At 45.4% G+C, this 25,202-nt stretch overlaps 1 protein-coding gene across 2 annotated transcripts in view; it reads left to right on the top strand.

The window, feature by feature from the left end:
- Positions 1-21,613, top strand: part of KCND1 (potassium voltage-gated channel subfamily D member 1) — a 44,027-nt gene extending 22,414 nt beyond the window's left edge. For both annotated transcript variants that reach the window (XM_040404770.1, XM_040404771.1), the window contains exons 3-7: positions 12,094-12,256; positions 12,761-12,844; positions 13,997-14,089; positions 14,435-14,667; positions 21,168-21,613. In XM_040404770.1, coding sequence (XP_040260704.1) covers positions 12,094-12,256; positions 12,761-12,844; positions 13,997-14,089; positions 14,435-14,667; positions 21,168-21,360 — 766 coding nt within the window. In that variant the 3' untranslated portion in view covers positions 21,361-21,613. The remainder of the gene's footprint in view (positions 1-12,093; positions 12,257-12,760; positions 12,845-13,996; positions 14,090-14,434; positions 14,668-21,167) is intronic.
- Positions 21,614-25,202: the final 3,589 nt, after the last annotated feature.

Genomic DNA, 25,202 nt, shown 5'->3' with positions numbered 1-25,202 from the left:
GTGGGCGGTCCTATGAAACTAAAAGAGGTCAACGTTAACCCATTCTGTGCTGCCGAGGACGATAAGGGAAACAGTATTATACTGTCCTATATACTCCATAGATAATTCTATATACAGGATTATACTGTCCTGTATACTCCATAGATAATTCTATATACATTATTATACTGTCCTGTATACTCCATAGATAATTCTATATACAGTATTATACTGTCCTGTATACTCCATAGATAATTCTATATACAGGATTATACTGTCCTATATACTCCATAGATAATTCTATATACAGGATTATACTGTCCTGTATACTCCATAGATAATTCTATATACATTATTATACTGTCCTGTATACTCCATAGATAATTCTATATACAGTATTATACTGTCCTGTATACTCCATAGATAATTCTATATACAGGATTATACTGTCCTATATACTCCATAGATAATTCTATATACAGGATTATACTGTCCTATATACTCCATAGATAATTCTATATACAGGATTATACTGTCCTATATACTCCATAGATAATTCTATATACAGTATTATACTGTCCTGTATACTCCATAGATAATTCTATATACAGTATTATACTGTCCTATATACTCCATAGATAATTCTATATACAGGATTATACTGTCCTATATACTCCATAGATAATTCTATATACAGTATTATACTGTCCTATATACTCCATAGATAATTCTATATATCCAGTGACATTAGACTCTCCTGTATACACTATAGATAATTCTGTATATAATATTACACTCTCCTGTATACACTATAGATAATTCTGTATATAATATTACACTCTCCTGTATACACTATAGATAATTCTGTATATAATATTAGACTCTCCTGTATACACTATAGATAATATATATAATATTACACTCTCCTGTATACACTATAGATAATTCTATATATAATATTAGACTCTCCTGTATACACTATAGATAATATATATAATATTACACTCTCCTGTATACACTATAGATAATTCTGTATATAATATTACACTCTCCTGTATACACTATAGATAATTCTGTATATAATATTAGACTCTCCTGTATACACTATAGATAATTCTATATATAATATTACACTCTCCTGTATACACTATAGATAATTCTGTATATAATATTAGACTCTCCTGTATACACTATAGATAATTCTATATATAATATTACACTCTCCTGTATACACTATAGATAATTCTGTATATAATATTACACTCTCCTGTATACACTATAGATAATTCTATATATAATATTACACTCTCCTGTATACACTATAGATAATATATATAATATTAGACTCTCCTGTATACACTATAGATAATATATATAATATTAGACTCTCCTGTATACACTATAGATAATATATATAATATTACACTCTCCTGTATACACTATAGATAATACTGTATATAATATTACTCTCCTGTATACACTATAGATAATTCTATATATAATATTACACTCTCCTGTATACACTATAGATAATTCTATATATAATATTAGACTCTCCTGTATACACTATAGATAATATATATAATATTACACTCTCCTGTATACACTATAGATAATTCTGTATATAATATTACACTCTCCTGTATACACTATAGATAATATATATAATATTACATTCTCCTGTATACACTATAGATAATTCTATATATAATATTACACTCTCCTGTATACACTATAGATAATTATATATAATATTACACTCTCCTGTATACACTATAGATAATTCTGTATATAATATTACTCTCCTGTATACACTATAGATAATTCTGTATATAATATTACACTCTCCTGTATACACTATAGATAATTCTGTATATAATATTAGACTCTCCTGTATACTCTATAGATAATTCTATATATAAGATTACACTCTCCTGTATACACTATAGATAATTATATATAATATTAGACTCTCCTGTATACACTATAGATAATTCTGTATATAATATTAGACTCTCCTGTATACACTATAGATAATTCTGTATATAATATTAGACTCTCCTGTATACACTATAGATAATTCTGTATATAATATTACACTCTCCTGTATACACTATAGATAATTCTGTATATAATATTACACTCTCCTGTATACACTATAGATAATTCTGTATATAATATTAGACTCTCCTGTATACACTATAGATAATTCTATATATAATATTACACTCTCCTGTATACACTATAGATAATTCTGTATATAATATTACACTCTCCTGTATACACTATAGATAATTCTGTATATAATATTAGACTCTCCTGTATACACTATAGATAATTCTATATATAATATTACACTCTCCTGTATACACTATAGATAATGCTATATATTATATTAGACTCCTGTATACACTATAGATAATTCTATATATAATATTACACTCTCCTGTATACACTATAGATAATATATATAATATTAGACTCTCCTGTATACACTATAGATAATATATATAATATTAGACTCTCCTGTATACACTATAGATAATTCTATATATAATATTACACTCTCCTGTATACACTATAGATAATTCTGTATATAATATTACACTCTCCTGTATACACTATAGATAATTCTGTATATAATATTACACTCTCCTGTATACACTATAGATAATTCTGTATATAATATTACACTCTCCTGTATACACTATAGATAATTCTATATATAATATTAGACTCTCCTGTATACACTATAGATAATATATATAATATTACATTCTCCTGTATACACTATAGATAATATATATAATATTACATTCTCCTGTATACACTATAGATAATTCTATATATAATATTACACTCTCCTGTATACACTATAGATAATTATATATATAATATTAGACTCTCCTGTATACACTATAGATAATATATATAATATTACATTCTCCTGTATACACTATAGATAATATATATAATATTACATTCTCCTGTATACACTATAGATAATTCTATATATAATATTACATTCTCCTGTATACACTATAGATAATTATATATAATATTACACTCTCCTGTATACACTATAGATAATTCTGTATATAATATTAGACTCTCCTGTATACTCTATAGATAATTCTATATATAAGATTACACTCTCCTGTATACACTATAGATAATTATATATAATATTACACTTTCCTGTATACACTATAGATAATTCTGTATATAATATTAGACTCTCCTGTATACACTATAGATAATTCTGTATATAATATTAGACTCTCCTGTATACACTATAGATAATTCTGTATATAATATTACACTCTCCTGTATACACTATAGATAATATATATAATATTAGACTCTCCTGTATACACTATAGATAATTCTGTATATAATATTAGACTCTCCTGTATACACTATAGATAATTCTGTATATAATATTACACTCTCCTGTATACACTATAGATAATTCTGTATATAATATTAGACTCTCCTGTATACACTATAGATAATTCTGTATATAATATTACACTCTCCTGTATACACTATAGATAATTCTATATATAATATTACACTCTCCTGTATACACTATAGATAATTCTGTATATAATATTACACTCTCCTGTATACTCTATAGATAATTCTGTATATGATATTACACTCTCCTGTATACACTATAGATAATTCTATATATAATATTAGACTCTCCTGTATACACTATAGATAATTCTGTATATAATATTACACTCTCCTGTATACACTATAGATAATTCTGTATATAATATTACACTCTCCTGTATACACTATAGATAATACTATATATAATATTACACTCCCCTGTATACACTATAGATAATATATATAATATTACACTCTCCTGTATACACTATAGATAATTCTGTATATAATATTAGACTCTCCTGTATACACTATAGATAATTCTGTATATAATATTAGACTCTCCTGTATACACTATAGATAATTCTGTATATAATATTACACTCTCCTGTATACACTATAGATAATTCTGTATATAATATTAGACTCCCCTGTATACACTATAGATAATTCTGTATATAATATTAGACTCTCCTGTATACACTATAGATAATTCTGTATATAATATTACACTCTCCTGTATACACTATAGATAATACTATATATAATATTAGACTCTCCTGTATACACTATAGATTATTCTGTATATAATATTAGACTCTCCTGTATACACTATAGATTATATATATAATATTAGACTCTCCTGTATACACTATAGATAATTCTATATATAATATTACACTCTCCTGTATACACTATAGATAATTCTGTATATAATATTACACTCTCCTGTATACTCTATAGATAATTCTGTATATGATATTACACTCTCCTGTATACACTATAGATAATTCTATATATAATATTACACTCTCCTGTATACACTATAGATAATTCTGTATATAATATTAGACTCTCCTGTATACACTATAGATAATTCTATATATAATATTAGACTCTCCTGTATACACTATAGATAATATATATAATATTACACTCTCCTGTATACACTATAGATAATTCTGTATATCATATTAGACTCTCCTGTATACACTATAGATAATACTATATATAATATTAGACTCTCCTGTATACACTATAGATTATATATATAATATTACACTCTCCTGTATACACTATAGATTATATATATAATATTACACTCTCCTGTATACACTATAGATAATATATATAATATTACACTCTCCTGTATACACTATAGATAATATATATAATATTACACTCTCCTGTATACACTATAGATAATTCTGTATATATACAGTATAGATAGTTCTGTACACTAGATTATCTCACTTTGGTACATTGCAGGAACTGCTCACTTCCACTGCAGCGCCACCACAGGTGAAATGAAGTATTACAGCATCAAATCAATAAATCAATAGGACGTCCATATAATGTATGAATGCGCCGGGTCCTCCAGAAAGACGTATTCTCTGCTGTGACTAATAGGGACCCCCCTTCCCCCCCATCTATCGGATCGGACTTCCCTAATAGAGTATCTGACAATAGGTTTTCTAAACCAGACAGCCCCATTTGGACCCTATGTAATTATTCATGATAATGCAGCCACTAGGGGGCGCTAACACAGCTCAGTGAATATACCTTGTGACAATGTAATTACTGAGGCTCTGTAATGGCCTGAGTTACCGATCAGCTCTGTTGCTCCCCCCTCCCCCCCTTATGTTCTCCTTTAAATGTATTTCAGCATAATGGTTTTAACGCGGCTGAGATGTGAACACGAGCAGTCTGCCAAGTTTCTCTTTAGTACCGAGAATCCTAAAATGAAGGCTGCAGCCGCACTTTAAGACGCCTCGTAATATCCTTCTCCTGGAACTCGGCCTGAATCTGAAATTTCCTCCTTTGGAAACCTTCACAGCCACCGAAAAAATTCATCTAGTGTAAAACTGTAAATACTAGAGAGGGAGGAGGGGGATGAAGCTGCAGTATTTTCCCTCAGTCTGTCTGTGAGTGCATGCTGTGAGAGGGGAGGAGGAGCAGCCAGGGGAAGATATCTGGATGTACCACGTCCAATACAGAGTAAAATGGGTTGTGCAAGAATGTAGGCGGGGTTTGCGAAACCCCTCCCTTTGTCACTTGGCCGGACCGCACTTTGTGATGTCCTTGTAATGTCCTTCCCCTGGAACTCGGACTGAATCTGCGATTTTCTCCTTTGGAAACCTTCTTGTGTAAAACTGTAAATACTAGATAGGGAGGAGGGGGATGAAGCTGCAGTATTTTCCTTCAGTCTGTCTGTGAGTGCATGCTGTGAGTGGAGGGAAGTTGCAACCAGGGGGAGATATCTGTATGTGCTAAAGGGGTTGTGCAAGAATGTAGGGGGATTTGACAAACCCCTCCTTTTCTCACTTGGCCGGACCACACTTTGTGACACCTTGTAATGTCCTTCTCTTGGAACTTCGCCTGAATCTGAAATTTCCTCCTTTGGAAACCTCAACCACCAAAAAAAATGTATCTAGTGTAAAACAGTAAATACTAGACAGGGAGGAGGGGGATGAAGCTGCAGTATTTTCCTTCAGTCCGCCTGTGACTGCCTGCTGCGAGAGGGGAGGAGGAGCAGCCAGGGGAAGATATCTGGATGTACTACATCGAATATAGATTTAAAGGGGTTGTGCAAGAATGTAGGGGGATTTGGCAAACCCCTCCCTTCCTCAGTTGACCGGAGCGCACCTTGTGATGTCCTTGTGATGTCCTTCTCCTGGATCTTGGCTTCAATCTGCAAATTACTTCTTTGGAAACCTTCTCAGCCACCCAAAAAAATAATCTAGTGTAAAACTGTAAATACCAGATAGGGAGTAGGGGGATGAAGCTGCAGTCTTCTACTTCAGTCCGCCTGTGACTGCACGCTGTGAGAGGGGAGGAGGAGCAGCCAGGGGAAGATATCTGGATGTACTACATCCAATATAGATTTAAAGGGGTCATGTAAGAATTAAAGGGGGGGGGGGGGGAGGAATCCTCTTGTGTCGTGTGACCATTTGTCATGACATAATGTGAGCCGTCACCGCTTCGGTCACTGATTGGCTGCAGCAATGTCAAACCTGGAGGAGAAGGAGCAGGGAGCCAGAGGCGATAGGTAAGCTTCCCTTTCCAGGTTTGGCCAACCCCCTTTCCCCCATTTATGCACAACCCCTTTAAGGAGCCAACTGTATGGTTGCCAGCAGCTGCCCGATACAGCCGATTGTGAGATCTGATATTGATAACCTGTCTATGACCGCCAGCCTCCACCCCCGGTACTAGCGCTGATGCTCGAATACAATATATATTAGACCTGCTGCTCTTCCTCCCCTCTCACAGCGTGCAGTCACAGACAGACTGCAGCTTCATCCCCCTCCTCCCCTCTCACAGTGTGCAGTCAAACACAGACTGAGGTGGAAGACTGCAGCTTCATCCCCCTCCTCCCCTCTCACAGTGTGCAGTCAAAGACAGACTGAGGTGGAAGACTGCAGCTTCATCCCCCTCCTCCCCTCTCACAGTGTGCAGTCAAAGACAGACTGAGGTGGAAGACTGCAGCTTCATCCCCCTCCTCCCCTCTCACAGTGTGCAGTCAAAGACAGACTAAGGTGGAAGACTGCAGCTTCATCCCCCTCCTCCCCTCTCACAGCGTGCAGTCACAGACAGACTGCAGCTTCATCCCCCTCCTCCCCGCCTAGTATTTACTGTTTTACACTAGATGGGTTTTTGGGTGGCTGAGGAGGTTTCTGAACAGGTAAAGGGGAACTCTGGGCTCCCCAGATGCCGCTTTCACCAGCGCTTTGAACCGTGGCTCCGCTTTATAACCTAAGGGCTGTGCCACACGTCACGCAGGGAGCAGCGGCCCAGCCGGGCGCACTTACACGGATTATGTTACCGCGTCCGGGAACTGTGCTCGTTTACAGCGCGCGTATCGTTTCCACATAGCACGTTGATGTGATTATTACCCAATTAGTAATGGATTCCTAGAGGGGAGCGGCGGCCATCTTACCGGAGAGCAAAGCAGCATTCACACAGGAGTAACCGGAGAGTCCCCCGATCCACGGGTTCTACCAGGGCTGTGTTATGGTCGGGTCATGTTGGGGGTTGTAGTGTTGTCTTTTTAGAGTATATATTTCAAGTAGTGGTGGGGTCTTGTTAGGAGTTGTAGTGCTGTATGTATTAAGTAAAACAATGAAATTATGGTCAGGTCACGCTGGGAGTTGTAGTTTTTCTCCGACAGAGTATAAGAGGATTGTGATGTGGGGGTGTCCAGTGGTAAGGTCGTGTTGGGGGTTGTAGTGTCCTGTGTATTGGGTAAAATAGAACAGTATTATGGTTCGGTCATGTTGGGAGTTGTAGTATCCTGTGTATTGGGTAAAATAGAACAGTATTATGGTCGGGTCATGTTGGGAGTTGTAGTGTCCTATGTATTAAATAAAATAGAACTGTATTATGGTCGGGTCATGTTGGGAGTTGTAGTATCCTGTGTATTGAGTAAAATAGAACAGTATTATGGTCGGGTCATGTTGGGAGTTGTAGTATCCTGTGTATTGAGTAAAACAGAACTGTAGTATAGTCGGGTCATGTTGGGGGGAGTAGTGTTCTGTGTATCAAGTATAATAAAATGATACTGCGGTCATGTTCAGTGATCAGGTCATGTTGAGGGTTGTAGTGTATGAAGTATAGAAGATAATACAATTGTATTATTTCATTCACTGGCAGCAAGCAGAGATCTGAAGCATGAATTGAAGCACAGTGTAGAAAGGTGCAGGCAATGAAGGTAATGCAGCTAGGACAGTCCTTGTGGCCCCTGTCTGTCTGTCTGGCGGACTCCGGATCCGGAGAGCAGCCAAGTATGGTTTCCTTGTGAGAGCGCCTCCATAACAATAGCCGATAAAAGTGTAGACGGTCAGAGATCTCCCTTCTCGGGAAGTGTTGTGAGCATGCTCAGTACAGAGATCGCCGCGGAGGGAGAAGGAGCATTGTAAGAAATCCCACTAATGAGCCATTTATAGGGGGTGCACTGGGCCCTGGAGCCTGAGGGGCCCCTGTTATGGATAGGAGCTTCAGAGCTGCACCCAGAGGTCGATGGGACCTAGAACTTTATTTCATGGCTGCAAGTTCCTATCTATCTCCAATAGGGAGAGCTGCTCTGGAGCACAAACTGCTTCCCTATCAAGATAAGTTCTGTAAATAGAACAAGAACATTTATCTGTAAATGACAATAAAGGAGTTTTTAAATAAATTCCGCTCGTTGGTCATCACGTGGCGAGGGGGACATGTCCATATCATCATCTGCTTTGCTGGAAGCCAAGGATTCAGGGTTTTTCTTCCTTTTGTTGCTTGCGTGAGCCTGTCTGCTTCCATTGCCTGCTCTGTACTGACGAGCGGCAGTGTCACACACACTCAGAGGAATCCCCGTCATCTCTCGGGCACCCCGCCTCCACATGGACAACACGTTTAGTGACTTATGTATATCATATTCTTAAAGGGTTAACCTCCCCCCCCCATCCCCAGCCATCTAAACTATAGCCACTGCAAACAGCGCCCCCTTCTAAGGAGGACTCAGCGCAACTTTGTATTACATGGTACCCGTTGATTTAAATGGACATTATGCAATACCATATTTGTCCTGCAGGGGTCTAAATGTGCAACCATCTGCAGCACCTCAGTTAGAGAAGGGGTTCTCCCTTAATCAACTGAATGTTAAAGTGGTTATGACATCAAGAAAACATAGCTGTTTTTTTCTATAAACAGCTCCACTTTTGCCCTGTGGCGATGACAGGTATTGCAGCTCACAACCAATGGGTGCTTTCTTCTATAAACAGCGCCACTTTTGCCCAGTTGCTGTACCCGGTATGGCAGCTCAGTCCCAATGGCTTCTTCCTACTATAAACAGCACCACTTTTGCCCAGTGGCTGTAGCCGGTATGGCAGCTCAGTCCCAATGGCTTCTTCCTACTATAAACAGCACCACTCTTGCCCAGTGGCTGTACCCGGTATTGCAGTTGAACCCCATTAGCCTCGATCTTCCTGATACAGCGCCACTTTTGTCCTGTGGCTGTGCCTGGTAATGCAGTTTAGCCCAGTAGGCGCTGTTTATGGAAGCGAGCAGCCACTTTTTCCTAATCTCATAAACCCCTTTAAAATTCTCATCTGCGACCAATTTAACCATTTGCGGTCAGAGCGACATATCTAACGACTCCCCACGAGAAGCGCGCACGTCTCATAAATCGGATATGTCTCGCTGTGTTCCAGGAGGGGCTGGTAATTGCTTTGCCTGGAGGTTGCCGACTCGGCTGATAGATAACGGTAGTCAGTTCTGGGCGCCGACGCGCTTTGTAATGTGCAATCATTGGACTTCCCTGGAGGAAACCACAGGGGGCGCTCTGATGTCTGCTAATGACCTGCGCAGGGATTTCATACCTCATGGAGAGGCTGTTGATCTTCACCCGTTTCCTAGGTCTGTATGATGCGTCTCCGTTCTCCCCCTCCTGTCACTTGTCCTCCACGTTCCCCTGTCTTCAGTAACATAAGCAACAGTCATTTCCTGAAATACTCTGTGCTGCTGTGTGACCATGCTTCTTTCCCCTGCCGATTTGTATCAGAAGCCACCACCTGTCACCAGGCCCGGGTTATCTGTCTCACCAGCCACATCCAGACTTGTCTCCACTAACACTGCCTCCTGGGCAAGGTAGGCAATTTGCTGCCTGAAATACTCTGTGCTGTTGTGAGACTTTACTCCTTTCCAGCTTGTCTCTGTCCTCCCCTGTCTCCCTTCCCCTTCTTCCCGTTTGGGTGCTGCTCCTTTGACACACAGCCTTGGCTTCGCTAACACTGCCTCCTGCCAGGTGAGTACAGTCATCTCCTGAAATACTCTGTGCTGCTTTAGGATTCTGCTCCTTTCAATGCCTGTTAGTGGTGTCCCCCATTTACCTTCCTATCACATCATTGCCCCTTTCACATGCAACACTGCCTAGTACAACATGAGCAGACTGCTTCCTAAAATACTTTGTGCTGCTGTGAGACACTTTCTTTTCCTCTGCCTGCCTCTGTTCTCCACTAACTCCCTTCCCCCTCTTCAACAAAGGCATACTTCCACCTAAAATACTTTGTGCTGCTGTGAGACACTGTCCCTTCCCCTGCCTGCCTGTGTCCTGCCCGATCTCTCTTCCCATCAAGGTGCTGGCCCTTGCACCAGCAGCTTGGACCTCAGTAACACTGCCGCTCACAACATAAGCGTGCTGCCCCTAAAATACTCTGTGCTGTGCTGCTGTGAGACACTGCTTTTCCCCTGCCTGTCTGTCCTCCCCTATCTTCTGTCGTCTCTTCTCCATCAGGGCACTGCCCCTGGCACATGCCATGCCATGCTCAATAACACTGCCTCCTACAAGATGAGAAGACCGCTGCCTGAAATGCTCTGTGCTGCTGTGAGACACTGTCCCTTCTCCTGCTTGCCTGTGTTCTTCTCTATCTCCCACCTTCTCTTCCCGATCAGGACACTGCCACTTGCACAAGCCGCATCATTCTCAATAGCGCTGCCTGAAATACTCTGTGCTGCTGTAGCGTAGGCCTTGTTCCTTTTCTGCCCACCTGCATCCTGCCCTATCTCCCGTCCCCTCTTCCCCATCAGGGCACTGCCCTTGGCACATGCAGCCGGGGCCTCACTAACACTTCCTCCTACAAGATGAGCCCACGTCTTTCCTGAAACACTCTGTGCTGCTGACCTCCCGCGCCCTCCTCCCATCACGGCTCTGTCACTGACAGCCCTGTCTTTACTATTTCTAATGCTGGCTCAGGTCACTGCCTGTAATTGGGTTTTCTGCTCCAGCTCTGAAACACTCTGTGCTGCTGTGCGTATCTAATTACAGGCCGACGCTCTAATTATCTTCCTTTGCTCGGTGTCACTTTTCATTAAAAAACATTTCTTACACGTCTTGGAATAAAATGTGGAGATGCCAAAAATAGGGCGGCCATTACTGACGAAGAACACGGCCAAAGATGAATGAGAGAGCTGAGAAACGGCTGTGCGGAGCGCAACAGCGCCCCCTCTGAGTCAGGCCAAAGGAGGTACTGCAGTCATAACCCCAAAACCACACCATGGTAAACCTCTCTCACAGCCAACGTGATATTCTAATGTAGTGAATCATCAGTTCATTATCTCGTCTCGTTATGCGGCATGGCATACACATGAAAGTGGCGCCTTCTTAAAGGGAGAGTAGCTCGTTATTTTCAGTTTTTATCTAGATAAGTCCAAAATGATGTGCTGATTAATATCACAATACATCCAACACATTGCTCCAAAAATCTCCTGCATAGAACTAAAGGATATAATTCTTCCTGCCTGCAGTCACCACTAGAGGGAGCTCTAGAGCTTTCTGCATACTGGGCTATTTATTGAAGCCAATCCAGCTCATTAGCTCCCTCTAGTGGTGCCTTCAGGAAGCAGGATTCTATCATCTGTGACCCTGCAGGGGATTTGGATAAGGGTCGCAGTCGACATTCCCTTTAAGTTAGAGCGCAGTGATTAGCCGCCTGGTTATAGACGCCTTTCCTCTTCCCCTAGGTATGGAGACATGGTACCAGACACCATAGCCGGGAAAATCTTTGGCTCCATTTGCTCCCTTAGTGGTGTGCTGGTGATTGCACTGCCAGTCCCTGTCATCGTATCGAATTTCAGCCGTATTTACCACCAAAACCAGAGAGCCGACAAGCGGCGGGCACAGCAGGTAAGATTCCACGCCCCCCCCCTGAATAATGCAAAAATGGCTGCTTTCCTCCAAAACAGCGCCACACCTGCCCATTGGCAGAGTCTGGTATTGCAGCTCCATTGTAGTGTATGGGGCTGAGCTGCAATACCACACCTAACCTGTGGACTGGGGTGGCGCTGTTTTTGACACAAATCTGCTTTCTTCTAGACACAGCGCCTCTCTTTCCCCTAGGCTGCGACTGGTATTGCAGCTCAGACCCATTTGAACGAATGGGACTGAGCTGCCATACCAGACACAGGGTAAAGACAAGAGAGGCGCTGTGTCTTGAAGAAAGCAGACTTGTATCCGTAGTCTCAGACATCTCCTTTAAGAAGTCATGGGGTTGTTTTTGTCAAGTCTTTTTGAAATGTGCTTTTTGACAGCTTGCAGTACCACTTCTCACCACTGTTGCAGCAGATACTTTCCATAGACGTTAATGCAACAGCGCCCCCCGAATACTGACTGTGTCATTTCTTTTCGCAGAAAATCCGATTGGCCAGGATCAGATTGGCGAAATATAACACGACCAACGCCTTCCTGCGTTACAAGGAGAGCGGCGGCCTGGAGGTAAGGGGTGGCGGACAGCAGCAGGACAATAGCATGACTGCTCAGTACGGACTTAAAGGGCATCTCCACTTTTGATCACTTTCTGATTCTCACTGTTTTTGAGTTATTTAATGTTTTATACTCTAATCACACCCCAAACTTCAATGACAGTTCTGAAATCCCATAATGCACTGTATTGATATTAGTTTTAGTGTTCAAAAAATTAACTCAACTTTCTATAGACCTTCAGAAATACTTTATACTCCAGTCACACCCAGAGCTGCAGCAACAAATCTGTTGGCTGCCACTTCAAATCCGTCCACAGCACAGCACGCCCTGTATCGACACATGTATTCTATGCAGACGCTAAATAGGTAGGCTCTTACAAGACAGGTTGTAAGGAAATCAACAGAATTCTGAATGCAGCTCTGGTTGTGATTAGAGTAAAGTCTGTACCAGGTAAATGAAGCGAGGTAATTTGCATTTGTTAAACTACTTTTTTACAGTTTTATTCTACAGTTGGAATTAGGTAACTGTGCAAATGTTTAACCTGCCTTGGACGGATCGTATCTTGTCCCTAATATTTTATGCTCCAATCACACCCAGAGCTGTAGCGACATTTCGGTTTCTTGTCACGTCAATCCATCCCATCAGAGCATGCCAGGGGACAGTTGAATGTTCTCTCTGCAGACATTACATAGTTGCTCATAAACTGAGATCTGAGGAATTTGGCAGAATTCTAAATGCAGCTCTAGATGCGATTGTAGTAAGACATGTACAAGGTGAGTAAGATATTTGCAAAGTGATACGATGTTTGCTTGTATCCTGTAGATCAGTGACCTCCAGCCTTTGGCTCTCCAGCTGTCAGGAGATACTAGGAGTTGTAGTTTTGCAATGGCCGAACATCCACAAATTAGAGACCACTGCTGTAAGGGCATGCTGGGGGTTGTAGTTTTTCAGCAGCTGGGAGGCCTCAAGTTAGAGACCATGCTGTCAGGGTATGCTGGGGTTTGTAGTTTTTCAGCAGCTGAGGAGCCTCTTGGCACGCTGGGAGTTATAGATTTGCAACAGCTGAAGAGGGATGAGCTGTAGATCACTGCTGTCAGAGCATGCTGGGAGTGGTAGTTCCCACTGGGTCTGGAGGGGTTCTCAGTCTTCTTTGCTTCCTTCCAGGAGGACACTGAGGCTCACGCCCTTTGTGTGAAGAACCGCTCGGCCTTCGAACTCCAGCATCATCACCTGCTGCACTGTCTGGAGAAGACCACGGTAAGGATCTATAGACAAATCCATGTGGTCCCAACCCCTCTCACACGGGGGTCCTGTGAGATCATAAAGACCCCCTCCTCCACCACAACCTTCTTTTCACATGTGCCAAACCCAGACTCATCCCATCCCTCCACAGAACACGTTCCAGTGACCACATGCTTTACACCGCTCCAGCAGACGCTTGGCATTGAGCATTGTGTGCATCTTGAGTGCAGCTGCTCGTAGAGCACCCCTCTAGCGTAGGTTGGGTTTCCATGTTAACCAAGATGTCTCTACATCCAGTGCTCCATGGTCGGGCTCTGAGCTTGTATTGCTGTCTCCCTCTCTTCTTCTTCTTCTCCCCAGTGCCATGAGTTTACCGATGAGCACACCTACAGCGAAGCGCTAATGACCGAGTCCTTCGGGTACCGGACCAGCCGCAGCACCTCCATCTCCTCGCAGCAGGGTCTAACCACGTCTTGCTGCCCACGAAGAGCCAAGCGCCGTGCCATACGACTTGCTAACTCCACTGTCTCCGTCAGTCGTGGCAGCATGCAAGAGCTGGAAACCCTGCATGGACAGAAGGGTCTCAGCCAGAGGTGAGCACCACGTCACATAGGACGCCCCCCCCCCCCCCCCCCACCGGTGCTGACCATTACCTCGGGGTCCTGACAACCGACTACCAAATGGTGCCTGAACTACACATTGACTTCTATGCATGGAGTCAGGCATGTTGTGCTTGTGTGGCTAGTGCCTCCATTATAAAAAGGGCGCTCATACTTATGCAATTGTATAGATGTAGCCTAATAATGCCAACCATAGAGTGCCCCCAATAACACTGCCAGACAGAGAGTGCACCCATGCACAGTGCCATCAAGAGAGTGTCCCCCATTAACATTGCCAGGTAGAGAATGCCTTCATTAGTGATGCCAGAAGGAGAGTTCCCCCAATAACATTACCAACCAGAGAGTGCCCCCTTGAAGAGTGTCAGCCAGAGAGTGCCCCCATGAGGTGTGTTCTCATGAGTCGTCTCCATTTCTCTAGTAGTCACAGCAGCCGCCTCCACTTCCCTAGTAGTGACAGCAGCCGCCTCCACTTCCCTAGTAGTCACAGCAGCCGCCTCCACTTCCCTAGTAGTGACAGCAGCCGCCTCCACTTCCCTAGTAGTGACAGCAGCCGCCTCCACTTCCCTAGTAGTGACAGCAGCCGCCTCCACTTCCCTAGTAGTCACAGCAGCCGCCTCCACTTCCCTAGTAGTGACAGCAGCCGCCTCCACTTCCCTAGTAGTCACAGCAGCCGCCTCCACTTCCCTAGTAGTCACAGCAGCCGTCTCCACTTCCCTAGTAGTCACAGCAGCCGCCTTCACTTCCCTAGTAGTCACAGCAGCCGCCTCCACTTCCCTAGTAGTCACAGCAGCCGCCTCCCCTTCCCTAGTAGTGACAGCAGCCGCCTCCACTTCCCTAGTAGTGACAGCAGCCGCCTCCACTTCTCTAGTAGTCACAGCAGCCGCCTCCACTTCCCTAGTAGTCACAGCAGCCGCCTCCACTTCCCTAGTAGTCACAGCAGCCGCCTCCACTTCCCTAGTAGTCACAGCAGCCGTCTCCACTTCCCTAGTAGTCACAGCAGCCGCCTCCACTTCCCTAGTAGTCACAGCAGCCGCCTTCACTTCCCTAGTAGTCACAGCAGCCGCCTCCACTTCCCTAGTAGTCACAGCAGCCGCCTCCACTTCCCTAGTAGTCACAGCAGCCGTCTCCACTTCCCTAGTAGTGACAGCAGCCGCCTCCACTTCCCTAGTAGTCACAGCAGCCGCCTCCACTTCCCTAGTAGTCACAGCAGCCGCCTCCACTTCCCTAGTAGTGACAGCAGCCGCCTCCACTTCCCTAGTAGTCACAGCAGCCGCCTCCACTTCCCTAGTAGTCACAGCAGCCGCCTCCACTTCCCTAGTAGTCACAGCAGCCGCCTCCACTTCCCTAGTAGTCACAGCAGCCGCCTCCACTTCCCTAGTAGTCACAGCAGGTCTCTCCACTTCTGCACTTCCACAACAGCCCCCCTCCACTATCTCAGAATGCACAGCAGCCCCCTCCACTTCTCCAGTAGTCACAACAACACCTCCACTTATCTAGTAGTCATAGGAGCCACCTTCATTTTCTCATTAGTCATAGAAGCCGCCTCCACTTCCCCAGTTGTCATAGCAGATCTCTTCACTTCCCCCAGTATTCAGATTAAGCCACCTATTCTTCTACAACAGTCACAGCAGGCACCTACACTTCACCAGTCCTGGGAGCCCCCCTTCATTTCCCCGAGTAGTTACAACAGGCCCCCTCAATTTCCCTAGTAGTGACAACCACCAATTCCATATCCCAGTAGTCACAACAGCCACCTCCATATCCCCAGTAGTCACTGCACCCCCTCCACTTCCAAGGTGGTCACTGGACAGGCCTCTATTTCTCCCAGTAGTCACAGCAGGCCCCCTCCAGTTCCTCAGTAGTCACAATAGCTACCTCCATATCCCCAGTAGTCACTGCATCCCCTCTCTGTACAACCCTCCACTTCCCCCAGTAGTCACAGCAGGACCATCCTTCTTTAGCAGGCAGTAACAGCATATCTTCCCTTGACCATCCCTACGAGTAGTCACCAGTAGTTATTGCCCTTTCCCAATGTACGCCCCTCACGTACACAGCCATGGTGCGCCCTCTACAGGCAGGAAACTACTTACAAGCTCTGCTGCTATCAGTGCCCAGCAAGAGCGATCGGCAACATCTTCCAACTCCGTACATTCAGCACTGGGTAGAAATATGAGGCGGAGGGCGCAGAACTACATCAGGACCGACTTTCTACACTGTTTTTTTTTTTGGGGAAAAGACCAAAACATAAGGCGCATCTCGTCGTCGTTGTCCCTGGTGGAGGAGAGCCGTCTGGCACCCCTTTTTTCCATAGAATAATTCCAGCTGTATATTATCTACAGGACATTATAATCCAGCCGGTGCAGACTCTATACCAGGGATCAGCAACCTCCGCCACTCCAGCTGTTCAGAAACTACAACTCCCAGAATGCTTCATTCACTTCTATGGGAGTTAGAAGAACATGTTTGCATGCTGGGAGTTGTAGTTTCATGTCAGTTGGAGTGCCGAAGGTTGCTGATCCCTGCTCTATACAATCACTTCTAGATCACAAAATGTGCTCAGCCATTACACCGCACAAAGCAGAGGCCGAAATCCAATACCGCCGAGGCAGCAATCGCAGTGTCCACAGCACCGCCGCTGCCAGAGCCGGAGGAAAGTTACGTCTTAAATAAAATGCATTAATAATGAATACGAGCAATGCGGAAAAATGTCCAGAACGGGGGGAGGGGGGCGACTAATGGACACCTCAGCACCTCTGCCCGCCGGTACTGCGGCTTCTGGTGCCACCTGGTGTCTCTACTATAGTCTTTTCCAGACACCCGTCTGTGGCATCACTAAGGTAAGTCCCCGGAGCCATCGTAGGATGCAGCTTCCAAAAGCATGACCACAACCGCCACACCCCATAGTGTAGGGATCAGCAACCTCCGTCACTGCAGCTGTTCTGAAACTACAACTCCCAGAATCCTCCTCTCACTTCAGTGGGAGCTACAGGAACAGACAAGTAAGTGTGAATACTGGGAGTTGTAGTTTCACAGCACCTGGAGTGCCGAAGGTTGCTGATCCCTGCCATATTGGTATGATTGGGCAGCAGTGGCACAGTGTGACCCCCATGGGTGTAGCTATAGGGGATGCAGAGGTAGCAGTCGTACCTGGTCCTTGGAAACCTCCGGGGGGCTCCAAACCCTTCTGCCACCACCATTATAAATGGCACATAGTAGGTGGGGGGCTTGTTACAGATTTTGCATCTCAACAGCACCCAACGCACAAGGGTGCCAGGTTCAATCGCAAAACCGGGCCAGGTTACATTCCCAGCTTCTCTCCAGCTGCTGCAAAACTACAACTCCCAGCATTCCCACGGCTATCAGCCTACAGAAGACGACACTGGAGAGCCGCAGGTTGACCATCCCTGTTCTATTCATTCCCTGCGCAGTTCTACTTAGGGCTGAAACGATTACTCGATTAAATCGAGTAATTCGACACAAAAAAATCCTCGATGCAAAAAAAATTTTTGTGTCATGTGACCACGGAGCGGGAGTGAAGCGCTTGCTATTACTCCTGCTCCGTGGTTTCCCGCTGCGCTTGGAATACTCACCTTTCCAGCGGGGGGCCTCCGGACACTTCACAGCACGTCCATGGTCCCGCGCTGCTCTGACCTCCTGACGTACGCACGCCGTGACCTGACGCACTGTGTGAGCGCGGAACGATGGAGTGTCTGCAGCGCCCCTGCTGGAAAGGTAAGTTAGTGAAACCGAGGGGGTGGGGGCACGACTAAGGCCGGGCGCCTGGAGTGCACAGCGTCATAGTAACCAATGACACTGTGCAATCCGGGTGTCAGGAGGAGCATGGCAGCAGAGCTGATGGCACAATGGGGGGAGAGCTGATGGCACAAGGGGAAGAGATGATGGCACTGGGGGAGTAAAGCTGATGGCACTGGGGGAGTAAAGCTGATGGCACAAGGGGGGACAGATGATGGCACAATGGGGGGAGAGCTGATGGCACAAGGGGGTTAGAGATGATGGCACAAGGGGGTTAGAGATGATGGCACAAGGGGGTTAATGATAAAGGCACAAGGGGTGAGAGATGATGGCACAAGGGGGAGAGCTGATGGCACAAGGGGGGAGAGATGATGGCACAAGGGGGGAGAGATGATGGCACTGGGGGAGCAGAGCTGATTGCTATGGGGTGGGGATGAGCTGATGGCACTGTGGTGGGGAGAGCTGATGGCACTGGGGTGGGGATGAGCTGATGGCACTGGGGTGGGGAGAGCTGATGGCACTGGGGTGGGGATGAGCTGATGGCACTGGGGTGGGGATGAGCTGATGGCACTGGGGTGGGGATGAGCTGATGGCACTGGGGTGGGGATGAGCTGATGGCACTGGGGTGGGGATGAGCTGATGGCACTGGGGTGGGGATGAGCTGATGGCACTGGGGTGGGGATGAGCTGATGGCACTGGGGGAGTGGAGCTGATGGCACTAGGGTGGGGAAGAGCTGATGGCACTGGGGTGAAGGAGAGCTGATGGCACTGGGGTGAAGGAGAGATGATGGCACTGGGGGAGCAGAGCTGATTGCTATGGGGTGGGGATGAGCTGATGGCACTGTGGTGGGGAGAGCTGATGGCACTGGGGTGGGGATGAGCTGATGGCACTGGGGTGGGGATGAGCTGATGGCACTGGGGTGGGGATGAGCTGATGGCACTGGGGTGGGGATGAGCTGATGGCACTGGGGGAGTGGAGCTGATGGCACTAGGGTGGGGGAGAGCTGATGGCACTGGGGTGAAGGAGAGCTGATGGCACTGGGGTGAAGGAGAGATGATGGCACTGGGGTGAAGGAGAGCTGATGGCACTGGGGTGAAGGAGAGATGATGGCACTGGGGTGAAGGAGAGATGATGGCACTGGGGTGAAGGAGAGAGGATGGCACTGGGGTGGGGAGAGCTGATGGCACTGGGGGAGTGGAGCTGATGGCACTGGGGTGAAGGAGAGATGATGGCACTGGGGTGAAGGAGAGATGATGGCACTGGGGTGAAGGAGAGATGATGGCACTGGGGTGGGGACAGCTAAAGGCACTGGGGTGGGGAGAGCTGTTGACACTTGGTGGGAGAGAGCTGATGGCACTGTGCTGGGGAGAGCTGATGGCACTGGGGTGGGGATGAGCTGATGGCACTGTGGTGGGGAGAGCTGATGGCACTGGGGTGGGGATGAGCTGATGGCACTGGGGTGGGGATGAGCTGATGGCACTGGGGTGGGGATGAGCAGATGGCACTGGGGTGGGGATGAGCTGATGGCACTGGGGTGGGGATGAGCTGATGGCACTGGGGGAGTGGAGCTGATGGCACTAGGGTGGGGGAGAGCTGATGGCACTGGGGTGAAGGAGAGCTGATGGCACTGGGGTGAAGGAGAGATGATGGCACTGGGGTGAAGGAGAGCTGATGGCACTGGGGTGAAGGAGAGCTGATGGCACTGGGGTGAAGGAGAGAGGATGGAACTGGGGTGGGGAGAGCTGATGGCACTGGGGGAGTGGAGCTGATGGCACTGGGGTGAAGGAGAGATGATGGCACTGGGGTGAAGGAGAGATGATGGCACTGGGGTGAAGGAGAGATGATGGCACTGGGGTGAAGGAGAGATGATGGCACTGGGGTGAAGGAGAGATGATGGCACTGGGGTGAAGGAGAGATGATGGCACTGGGGTGAAGGAGAGCTGATGGCACTGGGGTGAAGGAGAGATGATGGCACTGGGGTGAAGGAGAGAGGATGGAACTGGGGTGGGGAGAGATGATGGCACTGGGGGAGTGGAGCTGATGGCACTGGGGTGAAGGAGAGATGATGGCACTGGGGTGAAGGAGAGATGATGGCACTGGGGTGAAGGAGAGATGATGGCACTGGGGTGAAGGAGAGATGATGGCACTGGGGTGAAGGAGAGATGATGGCACTGGGGTGGGGAGAGCTGTTGACACTTGGTGGGAGAGAGCTGATGGCACTGGGGGGAACTGATGCACTTGGGCTGATCGCACAGTGGGGAACGAAGGGTGTTGGGGTCTGATGAGTTTTTATAAAGGAAAACAGTCTATTAATTATTTTTTTCTTATTAGATTACTCGATGAATCGTAAAGAATAATCGATAGAATACTCGATTACTAAAATAATCGTTTACTGCAGCCCTAGTTCTACTGCTCCCTGTTGTCAGCCATTTCAAGAGAGGAGAGGCCGACTGCAGTCAGAGGCGAAGCTTCTGGGGCCCAATACGAAATCCGTAACCGGACCCCCATCTACCATTTAGAATACGGGTTTCTCCTAATGTGGCATTGGGGCCCTGTAGGACCTGGCAGCGACTGCACCCTCAGGCATTAGCGTTGTGTCAGCAATGAGTCTTATAATGCTCCCGAACATTATAAGCTATGGGGGGGGGGGGGGGGGCCCTTGCTGGACAGTCAGTGCTTCTCCTGTGTCTCACCCACTCCTGGTCTCGTCTTCTTTTAGCCGCTCCAGCCTCAACGCCAAAAGCCTGAAGCTGAACTGCGAGACGACCGATCTAACGGCGGCCATTATCAGCATCCCGACGCCCCCTGCCAACACTCCGGACGAGCCCTCGTCACCAAACGCCGGCGTCGTGAGGAACTCCAGCGTCACCGCCAGATACTATCAGGAGACTGTCAGGATTTCCAGCTTGTAGGGTCTGGTATACCCCAGAGAAGGAGTGACGTCTCCAGAAACACTGTGACACCACACGAACACAGAACACCTCACATCAGGACAATCAGTCCATCTCCACTAGGACAGCAGAAGCCATCCGACAAAAACCACACACGCATCGGGACAACAAACTCCACTGCTGCTGCACAACAGCCTCACTGCAAAAAACACGCTCCCCTCACCCAATACAGCACAACTTGGGTCGTCTCCATTGCCCATGGCATCTGTACTCCATGTCAGACCACAGTCCCCCACAGCACCCGTAATACATGGCAACCGAATGAAAGGGTTAAAAGAAACTGGCGTATTAAAAGCACATATCAATTCTACTAGGTACTGATGGGGGTAGTAGTTCCTGGCAGGGGAGTGTAGTCAGCATAATCTAGACGGGAGGCTCCGGACTAGGACTGTGTTATACCTGACCACCAGATGTAACAGAAGTCACTTGTCATAGTTGTCACTTGCCAGTGCAGTGCCCCTGGTTGGTGTTTCTTTTCCTGATCTGTTCCGTTTTTTGCGGAACAGATCTGGACCCATTCATTTTCAATGGGTCCTGAAAAAAAATCAGACATTGAGCTGTCCGTTTTTTTTCAGGACCCATTGAAAATGAATGGGTCCAGATCTGGTCCAGATCTGTTCCGCAAAAAACGGAACAGATCAGGAAAGAAACAACGGACGTGTGAATAAGGCCTAAGGGTCCATTCACACTTCCGTAGTGTATTGCGGATCCGCAATACACCCGGCCGGCACTCACATAGAAATGCCAATTCTTGTCCGCAATTGCGGACAAGAATAGGACATGTTCTATTTTTTTCCGGAGCCATGGACCGGAAGATCGGAGGCGCGCTCCGGAAATGCAGACAGTGCACTTTGCTGAACGGATGCGGACCCATTTTTGCTTCCGTATACGGAACCATTCATTTCAATGGGTCCGCAAAAAAAACGGAAGGTACTCCGTATGCCTTCGGTTTCCGTATTCCGGTTCAAAGATAGAACATGTCCTATTATTGTCCGCATAACGGACAAGGATAGGACTGTTCTATTAGGGGCCAGATGTTCTGTTCAGCAAAAAACGGAATGCACACGGATGTATTTTTTGCAGATCCGTTTTTTGCGGAATACTGAAAAAGACATACGGTCGTGTGCAAGAGGCCTAAGGCTCCATTCACACGTCCGCAAATGGTTCTGCATCCGTTCGGCAATTTTGCGGAACCGGTGCGAACCCATTCATTCTCTGTGGGGACAGAAAAGATGCGGAGAGCACACAGTGTGCTGTCCGCATCTGCATTTCTGTGCCGCGGCCCCGGCTCCGCAAAAAATAGAACATGTCCTTTTCTTGTCCGCAATAGTTCTATGGGGGGTGCCGGCCGGGTGTATTGCGGATCCGCAATACACCACGGACGTGTGAATGGACCCTAAGAGTTATGCAATCTGCAGTCTAGTTGGCTATCTGGTTACTGGGAACTATCCCGCCCTGCGCTGTGTCACATCCTCACCAGTCCATCATACAGACCCCCACACGGAATATACACCCCCCCACACTACACACATCATGTACACAGAATATACACCCACATTATGTACATGGAATACACACGCATCCTAATGCTACACACATATCATGTACACAGAATACACACACACACACACACACATCATGTACACAGAATATACACCTACATTATGTACATGGAATACACACGCATCCTAATGCTACACATAAATCATGTACACAGAATACACACACACATATACCATGTACACAGAATACACACACACACCATGTACACAGAATACACACACACCATGTACACAGAATACACACACACCATGTACACAGAATACACACACACACACCATGTACACAGAATACACACACACACACCATGTACACAGAATACACACACATATATCATGTACACAGAATACACACACACACACACCATGTACACAAAATACACACACACACACCATGTACACAGAATACACACACACACCATGTACACAGAATACACACACACACACCATGTACACAGAATACACACACACATATACCATGTACACAGAATACACACACACCATGTACACAGAATACACACACATATATCATGTACACAGAATACACACACACACACACCATGTACACAGAATACACACACACATATACCATGTACACAGAATACACACACACCATGTACACAGAATACACACACATATATCATGTACACAGAATACACACACACACACACCATGTACACAGAATACACACACACACACCATGTACACAGAATACACACACACACACATCATGTACACAGAATACACACACATCATGTACACAGAATACACACACACACACCATGTACACAGAATACACACACACACCATGTACACAGAATACACACACACACACCATGTACACAGAATACACACACACACCATGTACACAGAATACACACACACACATCATGTACACAGAATACACACACACACATCATGTACACAGAATACACACACACACATCATGTACACAGAATACACACACACACACCATGTACACAGAATACACACACACACACACCATGTACACAGAATACACACACACACACACACACACATCATGTACACAGAATACACACACACACACACCATGTACACAGAATACACACACACACACACACCATGTACACAGAATACACACACACACATCATGTACACAGAATACACACACACACACCATGTACACAGAATACACACACACACACACACACCATGTACACAGAATACACACACACACACACACACATCATGTACACAGAATACACACACACACACACCATGTACACAGAATACACACACACACCATGTACACAGAATACACACACACACACCATGTACACAGAATACACACACACACCATGTACACAGAATACACACACACACATCATGTACACAGAATACACACACACACATCATGTACACAGAATACACACACACACATCATGTACACAGAATACACACACACACACCATGTACACAGAATACACACACACACACACCATGTACACAGAATACACACACACACACACACACACACACACACCATGTACACAGAATACACACACACACACACCATGTACACAGAATACACACACACATCATGTACACAGAATACACACACACACACACATCATGTACACAGAATACACACACACATATACCATGTACACAGAATACACACACATCATGTACACAGAATACACACACACCATGTACACAGAATACACACACACACACCATGTACACAGAATACACACACACACACACACACACCATGTACACAGAATACACACACACATCATGTACACAGAATACACACACACACACACATCATGTACACAGAATACACACACACATATACCATGTACACAGAATACACACACATATACCATGTACACAGAATACACACACATCATGTACACAGAATACACACACACCATGTACACAGAATACACACACACATCATGTACACAGAATACACACACACCATGTACACAGAATACACACACACATCATGTACACAGAATACACACACACACATATACCATGTATACAGAATACACACAATACATCATGTACACAGAATACACACACACACATATACCATGTATACAGAATACACACACACATCATGTACACAGAATACACACACACACACATATACCATGTACACAGAATACACACACACACATCATGTACACAGAATACACACACACATATACCATGTACACAGAATACACACACACACATCATGTACACAGA

Source organism: Bufo bufo, chromosome 8 (genome assembly GCF_905171765.1).
Source record: "Bufo bufo chromosome 8, aBufBuf1.1, whole genome shotgun sequence".
Lineage (NCBI taxonomy): Eukaryota > Metazoa > Chordata > Amphibia > Anura > Bufonidae > Bufo > Bufo bufo.
The sequence above is the reverse complement of the archived record's forward strand: the minus strand, read 5'-3'. Positions and strand labels throughout refer to the sequence as shown.